The 18,031-nt window shown below is 44.1% G+C and overlaps 1 protein-coding gene across 1 annotated transcript in view; it reads left to right on the top strand.

Annotated features, from left to right (window-relative positions):
• The window catches only part of nlgn3a (neuroligin 3a), a 171,642-nt gene that overhangs the window by 29,906 nt on the left and 123,705 nt on the right, over nucleotides 1-18,031 (top strand). Inside the window, exon 2 of the mRNA XM_080415913.1 lies at nucleotides 1,220-1,369. Within this exon, the coding sequence (XP_080272039.1) occupies nucleotides 1,220-1,369 (150 nt within the window). The remainder of the gene's footprint in view (nucleotides 1-1,219; nucleotides 1,370-18,031) is intronic.

The raw sequence follows: 18,031 nt of genomic DNA, 5'->3' as shown, positions 1-18,031 counted from the left end.
AGAATTTGGGCTCTCTGTCGCTATAGCAACCACAATACAATACAGCAGTTTTGAATCCGAGCCCAGCGGTTTGCGCGCTCTCTTTCTCTCCCCCTCATTCTCACCACTTTCAAGGCTTAGGGAGGAAAAATAAAAAGTGTTGGGGAGGTGAACATGGACAGACAGAGTCTGTGAATGAGAGAGATACAAAGTGAAGGAGGGAAAAGCGATGGGCCAAAGAGAGAGAGAGAGGGGGGGGGGGGGTGGGTGTGGGGGTGGGGTGAGGAGGTTAAGAGTGAAAATAAGAGAGAGTTTCTTGTCTTGTCTCCCAGCTCACCGCCAGCCTGTCAGTAATTCAGTGTGTTCCTCACACAGGGGATTTTCACACACACACAAACACACACACACGCACGCATGCACAAACGCACAAACACAAACACAAAACACACACACACGCGCATGCACTCACCTACCACCACCCCACTGCCTCTGGACGCACTTTATCTGGCTAGAGTGTCACACCAGCTGGGTATCAAATCTTGGTCCAGGGGGATAAAATAAATACCCTTTTTACAAAAGCTCAAGCGCAAATTTCACTGCCTTCAGCGCCAAGCAAGACAGTGCAAATAAATAGCTGCCCAAAGACAAGCCTGTGTAAAGAAGGGAAAACCATGGAAGCATTGTGTAATTAGCTGGTGTGTTTTCCCCCTATCACTGTCAGACCAGATTAGCCTGCTCCCTGGTTTGGAGATATGTCAGAGTACCTCTCTCTTTATTCTCACTAATGGCTTCCTGCGGGTCTATATTGGGAAATGGGACCGCCTCCTAGAAGGCAAAAAAACAACGGCAAATTGAATCCTAATAGTTTAGCTCACATGAGGTAAATAACGGCACGATTTCAGCGGCGATGCCCAATTACCATAATACATTTCAGCTTGTTGCGTTCACCGCGATGAGTGAACATTAATTTGTTGCTTATCGAGCAGATGCGATGTAAAATAGTTTATTTCCTCCCCGTGTCTGTGTGTGGAGCTAGCGGGCTGTATCCCCGCAGCTGGTATCTGGGAGGTGATAGTCGGTGTGTGTGTGTGTGTGTGTGTGTGTGTGTGTGTGTGTGTGTCTGTCTGTCCGTCCGTCTGTGCACCTGTCCGTCCGTCCGTCTGTCTGTCTGCGCGTGCGTCTGCTGCGTGTGTCTGTGCTGACGGCAATGTGGATGTGTTAACGATGGCCACTCTTGCAGACATACGAGACACCGGGGCCAAGCCGGTGATGGTGTACATCCACGGAGGCTCCTACATGGAGGGGACCGGCAACATGATCGACGGCAGCGTGCTGGCCAGCTACGGAAACGTCATCGTCATCACCCTCAACTACCGCGTTGGAGTCCTCGGTAAGCAGACTTTTCACTCTCTCTCTCTCTTCCTTGTCATTTCCTTTGTCAAGGACATTTTTCTGGGGCGTTTTTGTAGGGCAGCTTGGTGTGACGGGCCCTATTGATTGCCACCGTGCGCAAAACAGAAGTACAGTAGAAGGCATACAGTAGTGCAGAGAATACACTCCAGGGTGACTTGCATACCAGTGTCCCTAATATACTGGGGGGCGAGCATTCACCGAAAATAGCAGATCGACAAGCTCACGATGCATTTTAACACTCTTGTACACTATTGTGTACCAGGGTTCTCAGATGAAGAGGATTTGGTCACTGATGTGGAAGTAAATAAACACTGGTGCACTGGAACCAGCATCTAAGCGACCAACGAAACATTCATTCATTGTTCATAGTTTTTATGCTAAGTGGGAACTGGGAAGTTTCCAAATTCAGTACGGAAATTCACCTGAACAGTCATCCATCGTCTTAAAAGGATAGTTCACCCCCAAAATGACTTATTTTCTATGGATTACACACCCCATGGAGACTTGAATTCATGGAGATTTTTTTTGTTTTTGTCACATTCCTAAGCCAATAATTTGATAAGCGGCGGCGGCTCCGGTCGGAGACATTAGCATCTTTCTGACGAAAACTAAAAAATCTCCATGAATTCAAGGCTTCATGGGGTGTGTAATTGATAGAAAATAAGTATTTTTTGGGTGAACTATCCCTTTAACCTCATGAAGCCTAGAGTCCCTATGCTGGACACGTCATGATAGGCAAACATTCTGTGAAAATAGCACATCTACAAGCTCACAAGTTGAGAACTTGTAGATCAGCTATTTTCGGCACAGAGATTTGGTATAGAGGGGCAAAAGGTAGGCGGCCATTCGGCCAAGTATAGACCCCTGGGGGGCTACGGTCAATGAATGACGTAGGGTTTAAATGGTTAATTCCTGTTCAGATGTAGTACTGTGACATACACGAACACAAGAAGCAACATGCCGATGTTTATAGTGACATGTTTAAAACAACAGATAACAGCATTGTACACTTTTCAGCAGACTTCCAAGCCTCTGTTTAATGCAAAAGATCACTTCCATTCATTGCTGTTGTGAAGGCAGCCAAGCAAACAACAAAACGTTTCTTTCAGGCATCCATTTTGTTCTGACCTCAGCCACGTTGAGCGCTCTGAGGTAAGAGAAGCAGGCCGTTTCCAAAGACAGAAACTTCCCCAGTTCCCACTTGGCACAAGTGCACCATCAGCCCCTGTGGCTGCAGGACTTTCGAATTGTTGTTGTCAAGGAAACATCGTTACAGTCTTGACCTCATTTGCTAAAGACCTTGAGCAAATACGCGGCGCTGTTTTCCCCAGCGAGGTGTTACAGTACTTGTGGTGGTTGTTTGTGTACAGTAGCAGCATCACTGGTAGTAAATGCCAGATGTGGGTTTGTCGTGACTGGGGTTTGGAATAAATTGAGAAATTATTGTAATGAGGTTGACAAAACAGCAACACAAAGTGAGATGCTAGAGAGAGGCTGATGGAGAGGGGGAGTGAGAGAGAGAGAGAGAGAGAGAGAGAGAGAGAGAGAGAGAGAGAGAGAGAGAGAGAAAGAGAGAGAGATGTGAAATAGAGGAGAGGGGATGCTGAGTATCTGTTGGTTGAGGATTGGCTCACAGCTGACTCCTCTCTCAAGCACTGTGTGTGCGTGTGTGTGCGTGCGTGTGAGCGTGTGTGTGCGCGTGTGCGCGTGTGAGTGTGTGTGTGTGTGTGTGTGTGTGTGTGTGTGTGTGTGTGAGAAAGAGAGAGACAGAGATCGCTCCATGGTAACAGCTGCAGCAAAACAAAATGGAGTTTGTTAGCACACTAGCCAAGCTTTGTACCTTTTCCATCTATTGCGTTTGATACAGTTGAATCGGCCCTCTCACACATATTTACATTTAGAGTGATTGCATATAGACTACAAACAGCATGAGCGTGAAATGATATTTGGAGTTTGGTATTTGCGGAGGATATTGCCTCACAAACCCCCCCCCCCCCCCCTCTTTTTCACGTTGGAGTAAATTGTTGTTAATTCAGGCAACTGTGTTTGCTCTACGTTGGTAGAGGTGTCCTTGAGGGGGTTCCAGGGGGTCCCCAGCAAAATCAGTTCAGACACTTTAAACCTCTATACAACGACTATTTGAAAATGAATAGCCAATCTACAAGCTCACAATGAGTCGCAATGCGACGTGTGGTGTCGCAATGCGACGTGTTGAGAGCCAGTAGATCTGGTATTTTCAAACATCTTTAGAAAATGTTTTGATATTTTCGAATAAACTTTTAACAATACAAATCTTTTATGTAGGTCCCTGGCACAAAACATTTTCTGATGGTGTTCCGCGGCAAAATAAGTATTACTTTGGGGGTTGTTGTTGACATGAAAAAGTTTGAGAACCACAGACTGCTTCAGAGAGCTCAGGATACCTCGAGACCAAGAGGAGCACCGCATCTATTTCATCCTCCTGGGGATGTTGAGATGACTGAATGGCGCGGGTGCAACTAAACTTCATCCCCGAGATGTGCACTTGATGGAGACAAGAGCGCCACGGCCTATTGATTTTGTCATCAGGACTGTTCTCTCCCCGAATGTGCTGTATCTCCCTCATGTCATGTTGTTTTGGGGGTGTATTATTCACAGCGTTTGCAGTCAGCCGTCGGGTTTGCGGCGGTGGGTGGGGTGGATGGGAGGGGGCGCTTGATGATCATCCCTCTCCCCGATGCCACGGGGGTTAATGAGGGGTGTGTGCATATCGCCCAGATTCATGATCATATATCTTTCATAGCACTCCACTTATGAGTCAGATGTTTCGCGTTTCCGCTGCCGCGCTTTTGCTAAATGTCATTCTACATGCATGCACACCCGACCTCGAGCAAACACCACGTGCGAGTACATCCACGCGTAGGCTATACACTCGCAGAATACACAATGGTGCACGTATTCGTAAACACACACACACACACACACACACACACACACACACACACACACACACACACACACACACACACACACACACACACACACTCAGTGAGCTCTCTAAAAGCTATTCAGAGAAACGAGCAGACAGGATGTGATGCATGTAGTTCGACGATAATGTCCATTGCTGCTGCACCATGATCTGATAATCTCCCCATGGTAAGGCTTTCAAATGTTATTATAGAGACACTCGTATAAAGCAAATAAAAGCAAGACCAGGGAGAAATTAAAACCATGATGGGCCAATTAACGCTAAGCTGTTTTAAGATTTTGACATCATAAAAATGTGAATTGCCGCGCTTTGAATGTGCAAGAATATGGCTGCCATATCTTCATGTTTCATCGGAGTGCTTTTAATGAACATGGTGTCGCCAGCACCGTCAGCCTTAATCATGTCTTATCAGGATTAAGTTGAGTAGCAACATAAACCATATAATATATTACATTATTACACACAACGCATCACGCTACAATCGAGATATCCCCTTGCTACTGTAGCGCTGGCGCAGTACAGTAGTAGCGCACAACGAAATCCCACGGGTCCATCTTTACACCCCAGAAGAGTTAAACTGACACTCTGGATTTTGCTGTGTGTGGAGCGGTGGTTCTCTAACATTTGTCATGACAAGGATCCCCAATTTGATATGTTGTACGCCTTGGATCCCCTTTTGACAACAATTGTTTCCAAGGACCCAAATAAGAGTAGATCTTAGTAGGTAGATTAGATTTTATACAGAATTCTGCAACTCCCTATACTTCAACCTGGTGTTTCCTATTTTGGGCATATCACAGATAAAAAAAAGTTTCCATAATAGTGATAATAGCCAATCTACAAGCTCAGCGATGTAACGTGTCGTGAGCTTGTAGATCCGCTATTTTACTGTAGCTACTGTTTAAATAGGGCTTAGGTGGTTAACCCATTAAGACCTGGAACGCATCTGTGTCACTTTAGATTTCTTTGGCTATTAAAAAATAGCAGATATACAAGCTCATAGCGTGGCACCGAGTGCCGAGCACCGAGCTTGTAGATCTGCTATTTTTAAAAAATCTTGGATTTTTTTTCCCAATTTTTTTCCCCGATTTTTTAAAAGAATCGCCTCAGGTCTTAATGGGTTAAACTGTTCCTCATTTCGCTGGGGACCCCATGGGACCCACTCAAGGACCCCTGGGGGTCCCTGGACCCCACTTTGAGAACCCATGGTACAGTGCTGTGCTTGTTTTACTGTAAGTTCTTCTGAGTGAAAAACTAACTGTCATCAAAAAACCAATCCTACTTACAGAGCTCACCCCAAGGACCAAACCGCAAGACCTCCCTCATTTCAATACTGGCACAAAGCAGAAAAACAAAACAAAACTGTAAAAGTCGTGTAGATTCAAACGCGCAATGAAACAGATTCATATAAAAAATAAATAAATAAATACATAAATATTAATGAAAAAATGAACGCTCTTTTAATTAGGCTGCTTAAAGGGATGAGGGAATAATGGAGGCTGAGAGAATTAGACAAGATAATGAGTTTAAAGTGAAAACAGACAAGGCAACTCAAGCTATGCTTTCTCATGCTAATAGCTCTCCCGACGTCCCTGGGCAATCTGAATATGGTATTAATAATGTAGCAAACACCTTTGACTTAAACACATGCACGCACACACACACACGCACGCACGCACGCACGCACGCACGCACGCACGCACGCACGCACGCACGCACACACACACACACACACACACACACACACACACACACACACACACACACACACACACACACACACACACACACACACACACACACAGGAATGTGAATATTTAACTGTTTGCATGATGACAATGGTTGCAATCTACTAAACAATGCAGGCGTTGCTAAAATTTGTAACAAGGGAGTTTCATGTGTAGGAAATGAAACTTTTAGCTTAGCCATTTAAACATTTAAAACAGATGAATGTTTCAGTTAATGTATTTTTGTCCCTGTACTTTCACAATATTTAAACATTTTAGACCAAGAAATACTGCTACAAAATGTCTGTTTAGCATTCAATGTAATAATAATAAGGCAGGAGCGAAGAGGAGAGGAGAGGAGAGGAGAGGAGAGGAGAGGAGAGGAGAGGAGAGGAGAGGAGAGGAGAGGAGAGGAGAGGAGAGAAACTGTAGAAAGGTTGGCACAAGAGAGGGGGGAGTTGGAGAAATTCTATTTTAAGACCATCTCCCCGTTCCAATTAAGGCAGAGTCCACTCTGTTTCTAGCAGTGTTCTATCATCTTCGTGCAACTCATTGCCCGACCCCCCATAACCGTAATTATTGCTTCAAAGTCTGGACCACAAATCTCTCGGGCCGTACGGAGAAACTTTCATATCTCAACCTTTCACTATTTAGATGAATGGGAATTCATTACACGTTTAATCTTTAATTACTTATTGAACAAGTATGATTATCTCGGGATAAAATATCTCGCGCGCAGCGGGTATACTCTGCCCCCTAAGTGCTACAGCATGTGCGGCCACCATGTCACCCAGCTCATTTCGGGGGGACCCACAAATCACTGGTTCTTAATGCGTGCATGTGAGTGTGTGTGCGTGCGTGCGTGCGTGCGTGCGTGTGTGCGTGTGTGCGTGCGTCAGTGGTGGAAAGTAACTAAGTACATTTACTTAAGTACTGTACTTAAGTACAATTTTGAGGTATTTGTACTTGAGTATTTCCAATTTACTTTTACTTCTACTCCACTACATCTCAGAGGCAAATATTGTACTTTTACTCCACTACAATTATTTGAAAACTTTACTTACTAGTTACTTTTCAGATATACATTATGATATTATGAAACACACATTAACCACTTTAACCCTATTTTATACATAGGCTATTTGAAAATTGCCGATCGTCAAGCTCACAACGCGTCGCATCGTGACGCGTTGTGAGCTTGTAGATCGGCTATTTTCAAATATTTAGTACTTTTACTTTTGGTACTTTAAGTACATTTTGATGCCAATACTTTTGTACTTTTACTCAAGTAAATTTTGAATTCTGGGCTTTTACTTGTAACAGAGTATTTTTATATTGCAGTATTGGTACTTTTACTTAAGTAGAGAATTTGAGTACTTTTTCCACCACTGGCGTGCGTGCGTGTGTGTGCGTGCATGCGTACGTGCATGCACACATACATGCATACATGGTTGTGTGTCGGTGCGTGTGTATTATGTATGAGCGAGCATCGCAGTGTGCACACACATTTGCATGCGTATGTGCGCCGTGTGCACGCGGCATGCGTAGCTCGTAGCCGCGCCTCTCTAATGAAGTGTAATGAGTCTCAGTCAGGGGGGAGTATCTTGTATCACTGCTCTTTACAAATATAATTACTCACTGGCTCTCCAGAGCATGTCAATTTCCTGCTCTATTGGGGGAGGGAGGGGAGGGGGGGGGACTTAATTACTAAGTTTCAAAATGCATTACAAATTTACAAAGGGCTGCCTTTCTTTGCCAAAACTCAAGGTGAGACTCTTGGTCGCAGGCAGCCAGCGAGCCGGTGAAGAGAGGAGATTGGTCAAGTGCAGTCTGTCTGCACACCGGCAGAGGTTAACGTTCGCCTCCACTGGAGTTTATTTGTGCACCTTTGATGTCTATCTCTGATATCGGTTTGATCGCTGGCCGTTTTTGTGATGGAACCGTCGCATTTCCGCTCACCTTAGTCCGCCCCGGGTCAGAAGGACACCTGGGCCTTTTTTAACCCATTAAGACCGGGAACGCATCCGTGTCGTTTTTAGATTTCTTTAGCTATTCCAAAATGCAGCGCTATGACCTTTTCATGTCAAGGACCACCCAAAATGATGTGTAGGCTACTTGGCCGCGGACCCCCATCAAAAAATATTTTGTTCCGGGGACCCTCCCAGAAGCAATGATTTGAGTTACAAATGTTCGCTTTAAAAATATATTTATATATATATTTATAATATATATTATATTCAAAAATCTACAAGCAGATCTACAAGCTCATATGAAGCTATGAGCTTGTATATCTGCTATTTTTGAATAGCCAAAGAACATCTAAAATGACACAGAGGCGTTCCCGGATTGAATGGGTTAACAGCGTGGCTTTTTAGATCCCATACAAAAATAACCTCAGCTTGAGAACGTCACATACTGGTGACGACAGTCACGGTGACTCAGGTTATGTCCACACGTACGTACGTACGTACACAGGTATTTACTGTACAAAACAAAGCGAATGCACTGTCTGTCCGTGACTAATACATGTAGCCTATGATGTTCTGTTAGGCCGCCGTGCGCCAATATGGTTATGTTTATGCTTATGCAACATGTGTGCAGGAGGACACATGATGTCCCCGTTCCTAAGATCAGGGTTGCCAGATCTGCTTATTATTATATTATTAATTTCCCGCAAGATTTTATTTGAAAATAGCCGATCTACAAGCTCACAACGCGTCGCATCGCGACGCGTTGTGAGCTTGTAGATCTGCTATTTTCAAATAGCTGATGTATATGTTAAAGTGCTCATGTGGCCCATAGTCGCTTCTTTTGGGCTGGTTTTCCTAGACCTGGTTGCTTGTTTCTCTCACAGAATCTGGCAACACTGCCTAAGATCCCCATCTTGCATCTATTCATTTAAAATAGAAGCCTGTCAATATTGCTTATCAGTTCATCAAAGGCTAACACATTTAAATGTGTCTTGCGTTTAGCTGACTATGCCAGAGAGAGAATTATGTTATCGTTATCGTTATTGCCTGTCTGTCTTGTTAAAATGACAAAACCTACCTCTTTTAGAATAGAACAACAGGCAAATTCATTAGGTTTTAAAACTTGGATTGTGTGGGTTTTGTGAGAGTGCTGTCCATCTCCCTGCTCTTAATGGTTAATGATGGTTGTCTACATTGTGCTGAGCAGGGAGAAAAATATAGCAGAGCCTGAACGCCAAGATAAAATATTACATCCACACTTGTATTCTCATTCTATATATTTGTTCAATATATATTCGGTCTATAATATTGGTTCAATCTATTCGTGAGTTATCTGACTGAAATACGTTTTTTGAGCTTTGAGCAGGGCTACCAAATTTCTCAAAGAAAGAGTAGGGATATCACCTCCGACCACTGCAGATGTATTAGTTAAATTGTATTAACACAATATACCATACGGATTGGTTCAAATTGTATTCATTAAAATACGTAGCTTTAACAAAGGACTTGAGTACGACTAAGCTGTTGTGGTAGGCAGCCTCTCTTATTCAAAATACACAGTAAGATTGTCAGTGTTATTTTAACTCGGATAACAATTTAAATTGGACTCGGATAGACCCTTTGGGTCCAACTTGACAGTTGTACAGAGTTCAAATAACACTGAGGATTTTACGGTGTAAGCCGCTGCAGCTTCCCAAAGCTTGATCACCTTCTTGAGCAGCCATTATAAAATGATAGATATGGAAATAAGCTTTTTTTTCTTTCTTTTTTGGGGGGGAAATTTGAGTGCAGGACTTAACCCATTAAGACCTGGAACGCATCTGTGTCACTTTAGATTTCTTTGGCTATTCAAAAATAGCGGATATACAAGTTCATAGCGCGGCACCGAGTGCCGCACTATGAGCTTGTAGATCTGCTATTTTTGAAAAATCTTGAAAAAACAATGTTTGGATTTTTTTTCCGGTTAGGATTTAGAAAACATTTTTAAGAATCGCCTCAGGTCTTAATGGGTTAATCCCTTTGCGTTGGTACATCCTTGTTATGGAGGAGGAGGTGTTGGCTCGGAAAACAAATGTCTCCGTAAGTAACTACAGTGTAAAATCCTACATGACAGCCCTATGTGTGGCGAGGCTGAACAGAGTTTAAAGAATAATCCGTCCTACAACACGAGGCAGCCCCGGCGTGCTTACGCTCAGCCGTGGCAACAAACATCTGATACAAGCACGGGGTCGCTGATAAGAGCAGCGCTTCCCAATCTGTGGGGCCGGGGTCCACAGGTTGGGCCGTAAAGGGTTACTTTTACAAGTGGGCCACCGAATCATTGGCAAAACATTTGAATGATAATGTAACATTAATGCATTAATGCAATAAAAGAAATGCAATGCAAATGTCATGGTATTGTTATTTAAAATCTTGAAAAGTGTGTCACTGTGATACCAATGAATAGGAAGTTAATCCGTCTGGCATTTTGTTTTATAATGCAATTTTCGGTCATGGGTGGGATGGCCGACTTAAAGAGGTGGTGCCATGGTTTTGCACTTTTTCTGTTTTTCATGTGTCTATGAGGTTGATAGAACTTCATTAAGCCCCCTGGTGGTGTTTTTATGGTGTTTTATGTCTTCTCTGACTATTTTGAGTTTCTACCTGGAGGCTGAAACCTTGAGGGTCAAACGTGCCATTAGAGAAACAGCGCTTTAGTGACATAGTAAAAACATACCCTCCCCCTCATTATCATAACACAACAGGTGTGGGCATGAGGAGGAGGAGGGACTAGGACAGGTGGGTGGTGCTAAGGTGGTGGAGGAGGTGCTAAGGTGAGAACCAGGTATACTTAATGAACTGGAGGCGTGTCCACATAAAAACATAATTTTAACAATTTCTGTACACTTTTTTGAAAAAAATCCTCCTAGTATAACCATAATACCTTATGATTGTGTTTTAGGGGGGGGGGGGGAATCACTGAAAATCACGGCACCCCGTCTTTAAATAAACATGCTCTGATAACGCACTGACTGGCTACCTTGTTAACCACATGAACCCTGGCATCCCTGTTTTGGGGGGGGGGGGGGGAGACATTGGCAGAAAATAGAGATTTGGCACTGTATAGAGGGCGGAAAGGAGCGGACCTAGTATAGAGCCCTGGGAGACCTCGGTCAATGAAGTAAGTGGTCAAGTTAGTGACCAGATGCGATGATGCCGCCAACGCTTTTCAAGATTTTCAAGTGTGCGCTGATCCAGATACGGTTCGATCCTCGAAAACGTAGACGAGAGAGGAAAGCGAAAAAAGTGCACCCCTGCCTCCCCTCATCAGCAGGAGGAGAGCTGAGACGGAGCCGTATACTTACTGTACTTCTTTTCAGTGGCATTTGGATGAATTCATCCAAATTAAGCAGAGAACAAAAACATTTATTCATCCTATTAATGTCAAGAGTGTGAGGGATTGAAGTGATGGTGTTCATGTTACAGTCTGCTGCAGCTTGTTGACGCCGTCGAACCCCCCCCCCGTCCCCCCGTCCCCCCCAACAAATCGCTGCCAGGAAATTAACTCTTGAGCCGCTCTCTCGTCAAAGACGCGCGACGCCTGACGTCTGGCGCTGCGAGGCAGGGGATGAGATGGATTCTTTGGCGTTCATCAGCATACTGTACGCCCCCCCCCCCCCCTCCCCCCCGCCGCCACCACCACTCCCACCCCCAACGCCCCAAGAAACTGTTTCCATTCTAGTTTAAAGTGTTTGAAAGGTACCGATTAAAAAGGGAGAGAGGATCTTGTCCTTAGAAACAATAGACCAGTTGCTTTCAGACAAGAGCTTAGAATTGCTAAAAATCCTGTTCACACTTTGCTTCACACGTACCATGTTGCATGGTGAAAATAATGTGCCTCATCATGTAAATCTTGTTTACTGTAGCTAACGGGTTTCTTTTTTGTTTTTTTTGCCAGCGAATTTCAAGAATACGTTTCCCGTTACACAGAATACTTAAATCTGGCTCACTGAGGCCTGACGGCAGATAGTAGCTCCCCTGACTCAAATTATTCCAACGTGCGGGTGGAGGCAGTCCAGGGGGGGTGTTGATTTATAAGCTGCGAACGAGTCTGATTGGATGAATTTAATCAGTGGTCGGGGAATGCCTACCAATTGTTTCCAAATCCAGTGGTGTCACCTCTACTCATGCTAACCTGAAAATGCCTGGAAAGCATGGATGCCTATTTGAAAATTACGAACGGAAAATGAAAGTCAGCAGACTGTGCAGTAGCCCCCCTGTTGCAGATTTGATTCAACCATTCATGCCTAAATTGTAAAATTATGAATTGCAGTTTGTTCGACTCGTCTGAAATCTCGCAGATTTTAATTTTCTGCTCATAATATTTGATTGTCTAGCCAGCGGCTCTGGCATCTGCCAAGAAGGTTTTTTTGGACGTGCGCAATGACTTTGTTGTCTCGTCTTTGTTTAAAATCCAAAATGTTGATTGTGTTGTGTCTTCAGTAAACATAGGCGTGTTTGAGTTCCTATAATAGGGTTTTCTTATGTTCAAGCGTGTGCCAATCAGGCCTGGCTGTAGCAGCGCTATGTGGCTGATTTACTTTGACTGAATCAGCAGCCTCTCCTCCCTGCCTGGGAGTCCACCTCGTGTGGCTGATGTTATTGCTAATGAGAATGGGTCCTACTCATTCATCTTACAACAAAGACAAACAAGAACGGCGCTCATTATGTTTCATAAGCACGACATTTCGGAGAGTGTGACATTAAGGAATCAATTTCTGTGATAACGGTGGAGCTTTCCACAGTACAAAACACTCTTTCCTGGAGTGCTGGCTCGAGATGAAAGCGTGCGGTACTGAAATGTTCGGCGCACTTTCACCAACACCAACAGTGAACATGGCTCCTGAAAGACATCAAAGAGGCAACACCTGACGACTGCTTTCATCTGGGTCAAGGGCCGCTGCAGAATCCCACGTATTCCGCGCGTCACCATAAGACGGTGATGTGAGAGAGGGCATAGTCGGAGCCGTGGTTCGATAAAGGAAAAGTTTGAACCTCCGTGTCAGGTTGTGTTTGAGCTGCCTTGTTGTTCGTTGTTCAAGATGAGTGTTTGCAGTGCGTGTATTTTTGTGCATTTCTTTCTTGGATTCGGTTAAGATGCTAGGGGAATGAATAGCTCTTCAGACAGCGAGAGGCAGGCAGGTGCACCTAACCTGTGTGAACTGGCATTTCACAATGCCACCACAAAAAGAAATAGCATTTATATTTCCACCTCCAACCTTACACTTACTCACACTGACAAAGTGTGTTTTTGATCAAGTGGCCCTTAAATTGAGTATCTTTGATATTCAGATGTATCTTGTTGGGTTCTTAATCCGAGTCTAACACTCAAAGTTTGAGTGTCAGACTCTGATTAAGAACCCAACAAGATACTCAGTGCCTGAACAAAGTGGCAGGTAACACCAGTTTGATAATTAAATGTTTTCCCCCCCCTAATTGTCCCACCAAACCGGTTGTGATTTGAAATCATTCATCATGCCACAATGGTAACCAGGAGGATTTGGCAGATTTGGCCACGAAGGTGCCACACGTACATGTGAGTGAAAATGACAGTGAGCGCAGCAACGTCTCAGAGCATAGATTTGAGATGGAAGATTACTTTCCACCTTCAAATATAAAATAACTCAGCATTGGACAGCAGAGGGACTTCCCAGCATGCCTCAGGGCACACACACACATTTTGTTATTGTTTTATTGTCATTTAATTAAGTTATTATTTGCCATGGGAATGTGTTGGGAGGGGAATGAATGTGTCATATTGTGTTATCATTATTTTGTATGTGTAATTGCGGGGAGCACCCCCGTTTGAGTGAGTTGGTTGGAGACACATTTCTGTGTGGTGTTACAAGTAAAAGAGATTTGACAACCAGATAACGAGCTGCACCCTGACTGTCCCTCCAGACTATGGGATCTGTATAAATAATGCATTAATTCTTCAAGAGGAACTTAAAATGTTGAGGTGATCACACATAAAATCTAATTGTGCAGTTATTTTATCATTGCGTTTGAATGGATTTTAAAGCGTGGTGGGTGGACTTGAAAAGTCTAGCAAGGTAGTACCTGGAGAAAAGATTCATCTACCAACTAATTTAAAAACACGTCGTACTTTGCATTCAAAATGCACTTTGCCAAAAATGGTTTATGGTGCCTCTGAAATCAATGTGTAGCACTACGGGCTGTTACTGGAACGAAATAGCTGAAAAATACGGGAAAGGGCGCTTTCTTTGTTCACCTTTTGTTTTTGCAGCTATTAACTTCTCCAAGCCTTGTGTGGACTTTGTTTGGCCTGGTTCTCCAAGCCAGTGGTCTTTTTTTAATAGCTCTACCTATAAAAGGTAATATATGCACCAGCGAAGGGGCTTTTGTGTGACGTGCTCCGCTCACAGCTGTGTTTGGATTGGTTTATTGCCAACCAGTAGCTAAATGACCTTGGCCTCCATGGGATGAATTAAATCCTTCCCACCTTTACAGTGTTGTTATATTCACAGTATAGTACTAGTATATAGTATACTAGTTACATTACCTTATATTATATTATATTATATTATATTATATTATATTATATTATATTATATTATATTATATTATATTATATTATATTATATTATATTATATTCGGCTGGAACACAGATGTGTGATGTTTGGCTTGTGCTCAGTGGTTCATATTGCACTATAAGTCCACTTACACGCAGGGTTATTATAATGAACTAAAACTAAGTAATAATGAAATATATAATTGGGGGGAAAAAAAATGTAGGCTAACTAATTGAAACTGTATTGTGTGTTTAGGGAAACTAACTAATGTCATACAGAAGCATAGGCTTTTGGGTGGATATTAAAGTTTTAAGCCATGTTGACAATCTCACAACGCGCCGTGAGTGTGGAGATCTGTTATTTTAAGGAGCTTGTTGTATCTTGCCCCTGACTACTCCATATTACAATAAAAATCTAAAACTACCACTAAAACGATTAAAAACTAAACTAAAACTAAGCCTTTTCACAAAATCTAAACTAACTGAAATTGAGGAAATAAAGTCAAAATGTAATAATGAAAAATGAAAAAAACTATAATAACTTCTTAATGACAGCAAAACAATGAATGATGAAGACAGCTGTTAGGGGACCAATATCATTAACAAGAACAATGTAAAAATACACTGAGATGAATTGTATCGTCACAAAACAACAGTGTCTGTTTGTAGTGAAACTGCTAGTTATATTATTATCCTCATCCCAATTAATAATGGCATGAGGAGTGAAATCAACTAAATGGCAACAATATAAATCATTGTAGGATGCTTTTGCAAACGGATCTGTTATTGTGCGTGTGTGTGCGGATATGTCTCTGCCAAGATAACACTTACAAACCCAAAGATTAATATTTATTATCTGGAAACTTTGCTCCATTCCCGACATAATATTGAACTTCTTTGTTTGTGGAGGAAAAGAAAAGAATCTGTGGTGATTCATCGCCTGAACACTTTGTTTTGCCTCACACTTGTGCTTGAGGATGAGAATACAGTGTTCTCTCTCTCTCTCTCTCTCTCTCTCTCTCTCTCTCTCTCTCTCTCTCTCTCTCTCTCTCTCTCTCTCTCTCTCTCTCTCTCTCTCTCTCTCTCTCTCTCTCTCTCTCTCTCTCTCTCTCTCAGTGCCTGTCCTTGAGGGATTTTTAACATCACAACCAACACACACACACAGGCACTGCTTTCCTCCTCAGGCCGAAACGCATACAGGTATAGCATCCTTATCGAATGGAAGCCAGCATGTGTATCTTCTACATGCACACAGGATACCCCCCCCCCCCCCCCCCAAACATACATAAAGCAGCAGAGGAAGTGGAGGAGGAGACGCAGGGTGTGAGGAAGACGAGCCCGCACTAGGTGTGTTCCCAGGCAGGAGTGATGTGTGTAAGCACAGTATATATATCGGCCAGGCAGGCGGAGATACTTGCCTCTTGTCTTGTAAAGACATTAATCACGAGCCCCCCCCCCCCCCCCCCACTCCCCCTCCAGCCGCCAAGGTCAGCAGTTCTCGCATCATGTGTGGGAGGCCGCCCTCCGCCAACACGTACCTCAGACGTTGCGAGAGGAAGAGGAGGCGAGAGGAGAAGGAGGAGGAGGAGGAGGGAGATTGGCTGGAGGAGGGCGAAGGTGGAACGTACGCCGTTGAAGTGCATGTGTGGGAGTCAAGCAGGGTTGCCAGATCTGCTAGTTATAATTTTCCCCCCAAGATTTTATTTGAAAATAGCCGATCTACAAGCTTGTAGATCTGCTATTTTCAAATAGCTGATGTATATGTTAAAGTGCTCATTATTGTGGCCCATAGTCGCTTCTTTTGGGCTGGTTTTCCTAGACCTGGTTGCTTGTTTCTCTCACAGAATCTGGCAACACTGGAGTCAAGGAGAGAGGAGAGCAAAACGTGAGGATTGAACGCCGGGGCGGTGGGGGTGGGCAAGGGGGAGGGGGGGGGGGGGGGGGGGGGGGGGGGCGAGGGCGGTCAAGGTGTGTGTTGGATTGTTGTGAGAGAGACAGAGAGCGCGAGAGAGAGAGAGAGAGAGAGAGAGAGAGAGAGAGAGAGAGAGCTGTCCTCGGGACGTGAGTGAGGCAGGCTAGGTGGGTAGGAGGACATTTTAGGATAATGGATTAGGCTGGGAGGCGCATCATCACAGGGGTTGAAGAGGGAGAGAGAGTGGGACGTCGGGCGACAGCGGTGGGTGGAACCGAAGCCGGTGTGGGACGGGGGGGGGCGGGTTTGTTGTGGGGGGGGGGGGGTAATGTTTTTTTTTTGCAGAGAGAGACGGCACCGACAAACGGAATCACATTAAAACCACTGAGTAGGAGTTTGTGATTATTCCGATAAGAGGAGGCAGTTGGTGTGAGTGGTTGAGAGAGATGACTGTAGGAGACATGCCAGTCCCAGAATAAGCTGGAGAGAGCTGCTTGTTTGTTATTATTCAGTGTGTTTAAAACCCCTGTATTCACAGAGACACACACACACACACACACACACACAGTAAGCAGACTGCTTGTATTAGAGACCTTGACAGATTGTATTACATTGCGGTTGGGCATCGCATTTCTCCTCCGGGAGCTAATTTGCGGGTCATAAGTGGTTTTGAATACATCGTAACCCTGAGGTGTGGTATCAAGCCTGTGGTCCAGACATTTCCTGCACTGAGCTACCGTGAAGAGAGAGAGAGCGTGTGTGTGTGTGTGGGTGTGTGTGTGTGTGTGTGTGTGTGTGTGTGTGTGTGTGTGTGTGTGTGTGTGTGTGTGTGTGTGTGTGTGTGTGTGCGTGTGTGTGTGGAGAAGGAAAAATAATAATAATCATTTTCTACAGTGGTTATAAACAGAGGTGCAATATATCCTCATACTTCACAATGAAGGGAGTCGTGGCTGCAGTCCAACTTCATCTCGCTCGCTATTTAGGAGCCCCTGATTGGTGTAAAATTGGCCCAGGTGGGATTTTCCCAACATCTCCGAGGCTTGTTTTCTGCCCCACCAAAGGAGCGCATACATTCTCCGGAGGGAAATACAGAAAATTACTACAAGTCTGTTAGCAAGGCTAGGTTGCACTGAGGTAAGCGAGGGCGCAAGCAGCTTGAAGGGCCCCCCTCCTAGAACCTATTTATAATTATACTTTTTTTTGTCGTTATTTTATGTAGGGCCAAGAGGCCAGATGTTCTTTCACTCTTACAGGGGCCCTGCTCGGTGGCCCTGGTGTAGCATATATAATGGATGACTTGCAGTGGTTTGTATCCCTGTCGACGAGGACAGACCGAGCTGTGAAAACACAGCTTTTGTTGTGTTCCCTTTTGTGCAAAAGATGGATTCTGATTTAAATGGAGTTCACACGTAAATGCAAATCAACCAGTTAAGCCCCTACATACTGTACGTTGTCATATTATGAATAGCACGAATAGCTATCTACAAGCT

This window comes from Gymnoscopelus braueri (genome assembly GCF_963280865.1).
Source record: "Gymnoscopelus braueri genome assembly, chromosome: 20".
NCBI lineage: Eukaryota > Metazoa > Chordata > Actinopteri > Myctophiformes > Myctophidae > Gymnoscopelus > Gymnoscopelus braueri.
The sequence above is the reverse complement of the archived record's forward strand: the minus strand, read 5'-3'. Positions and strand labels throughout refer to the sequence as shown.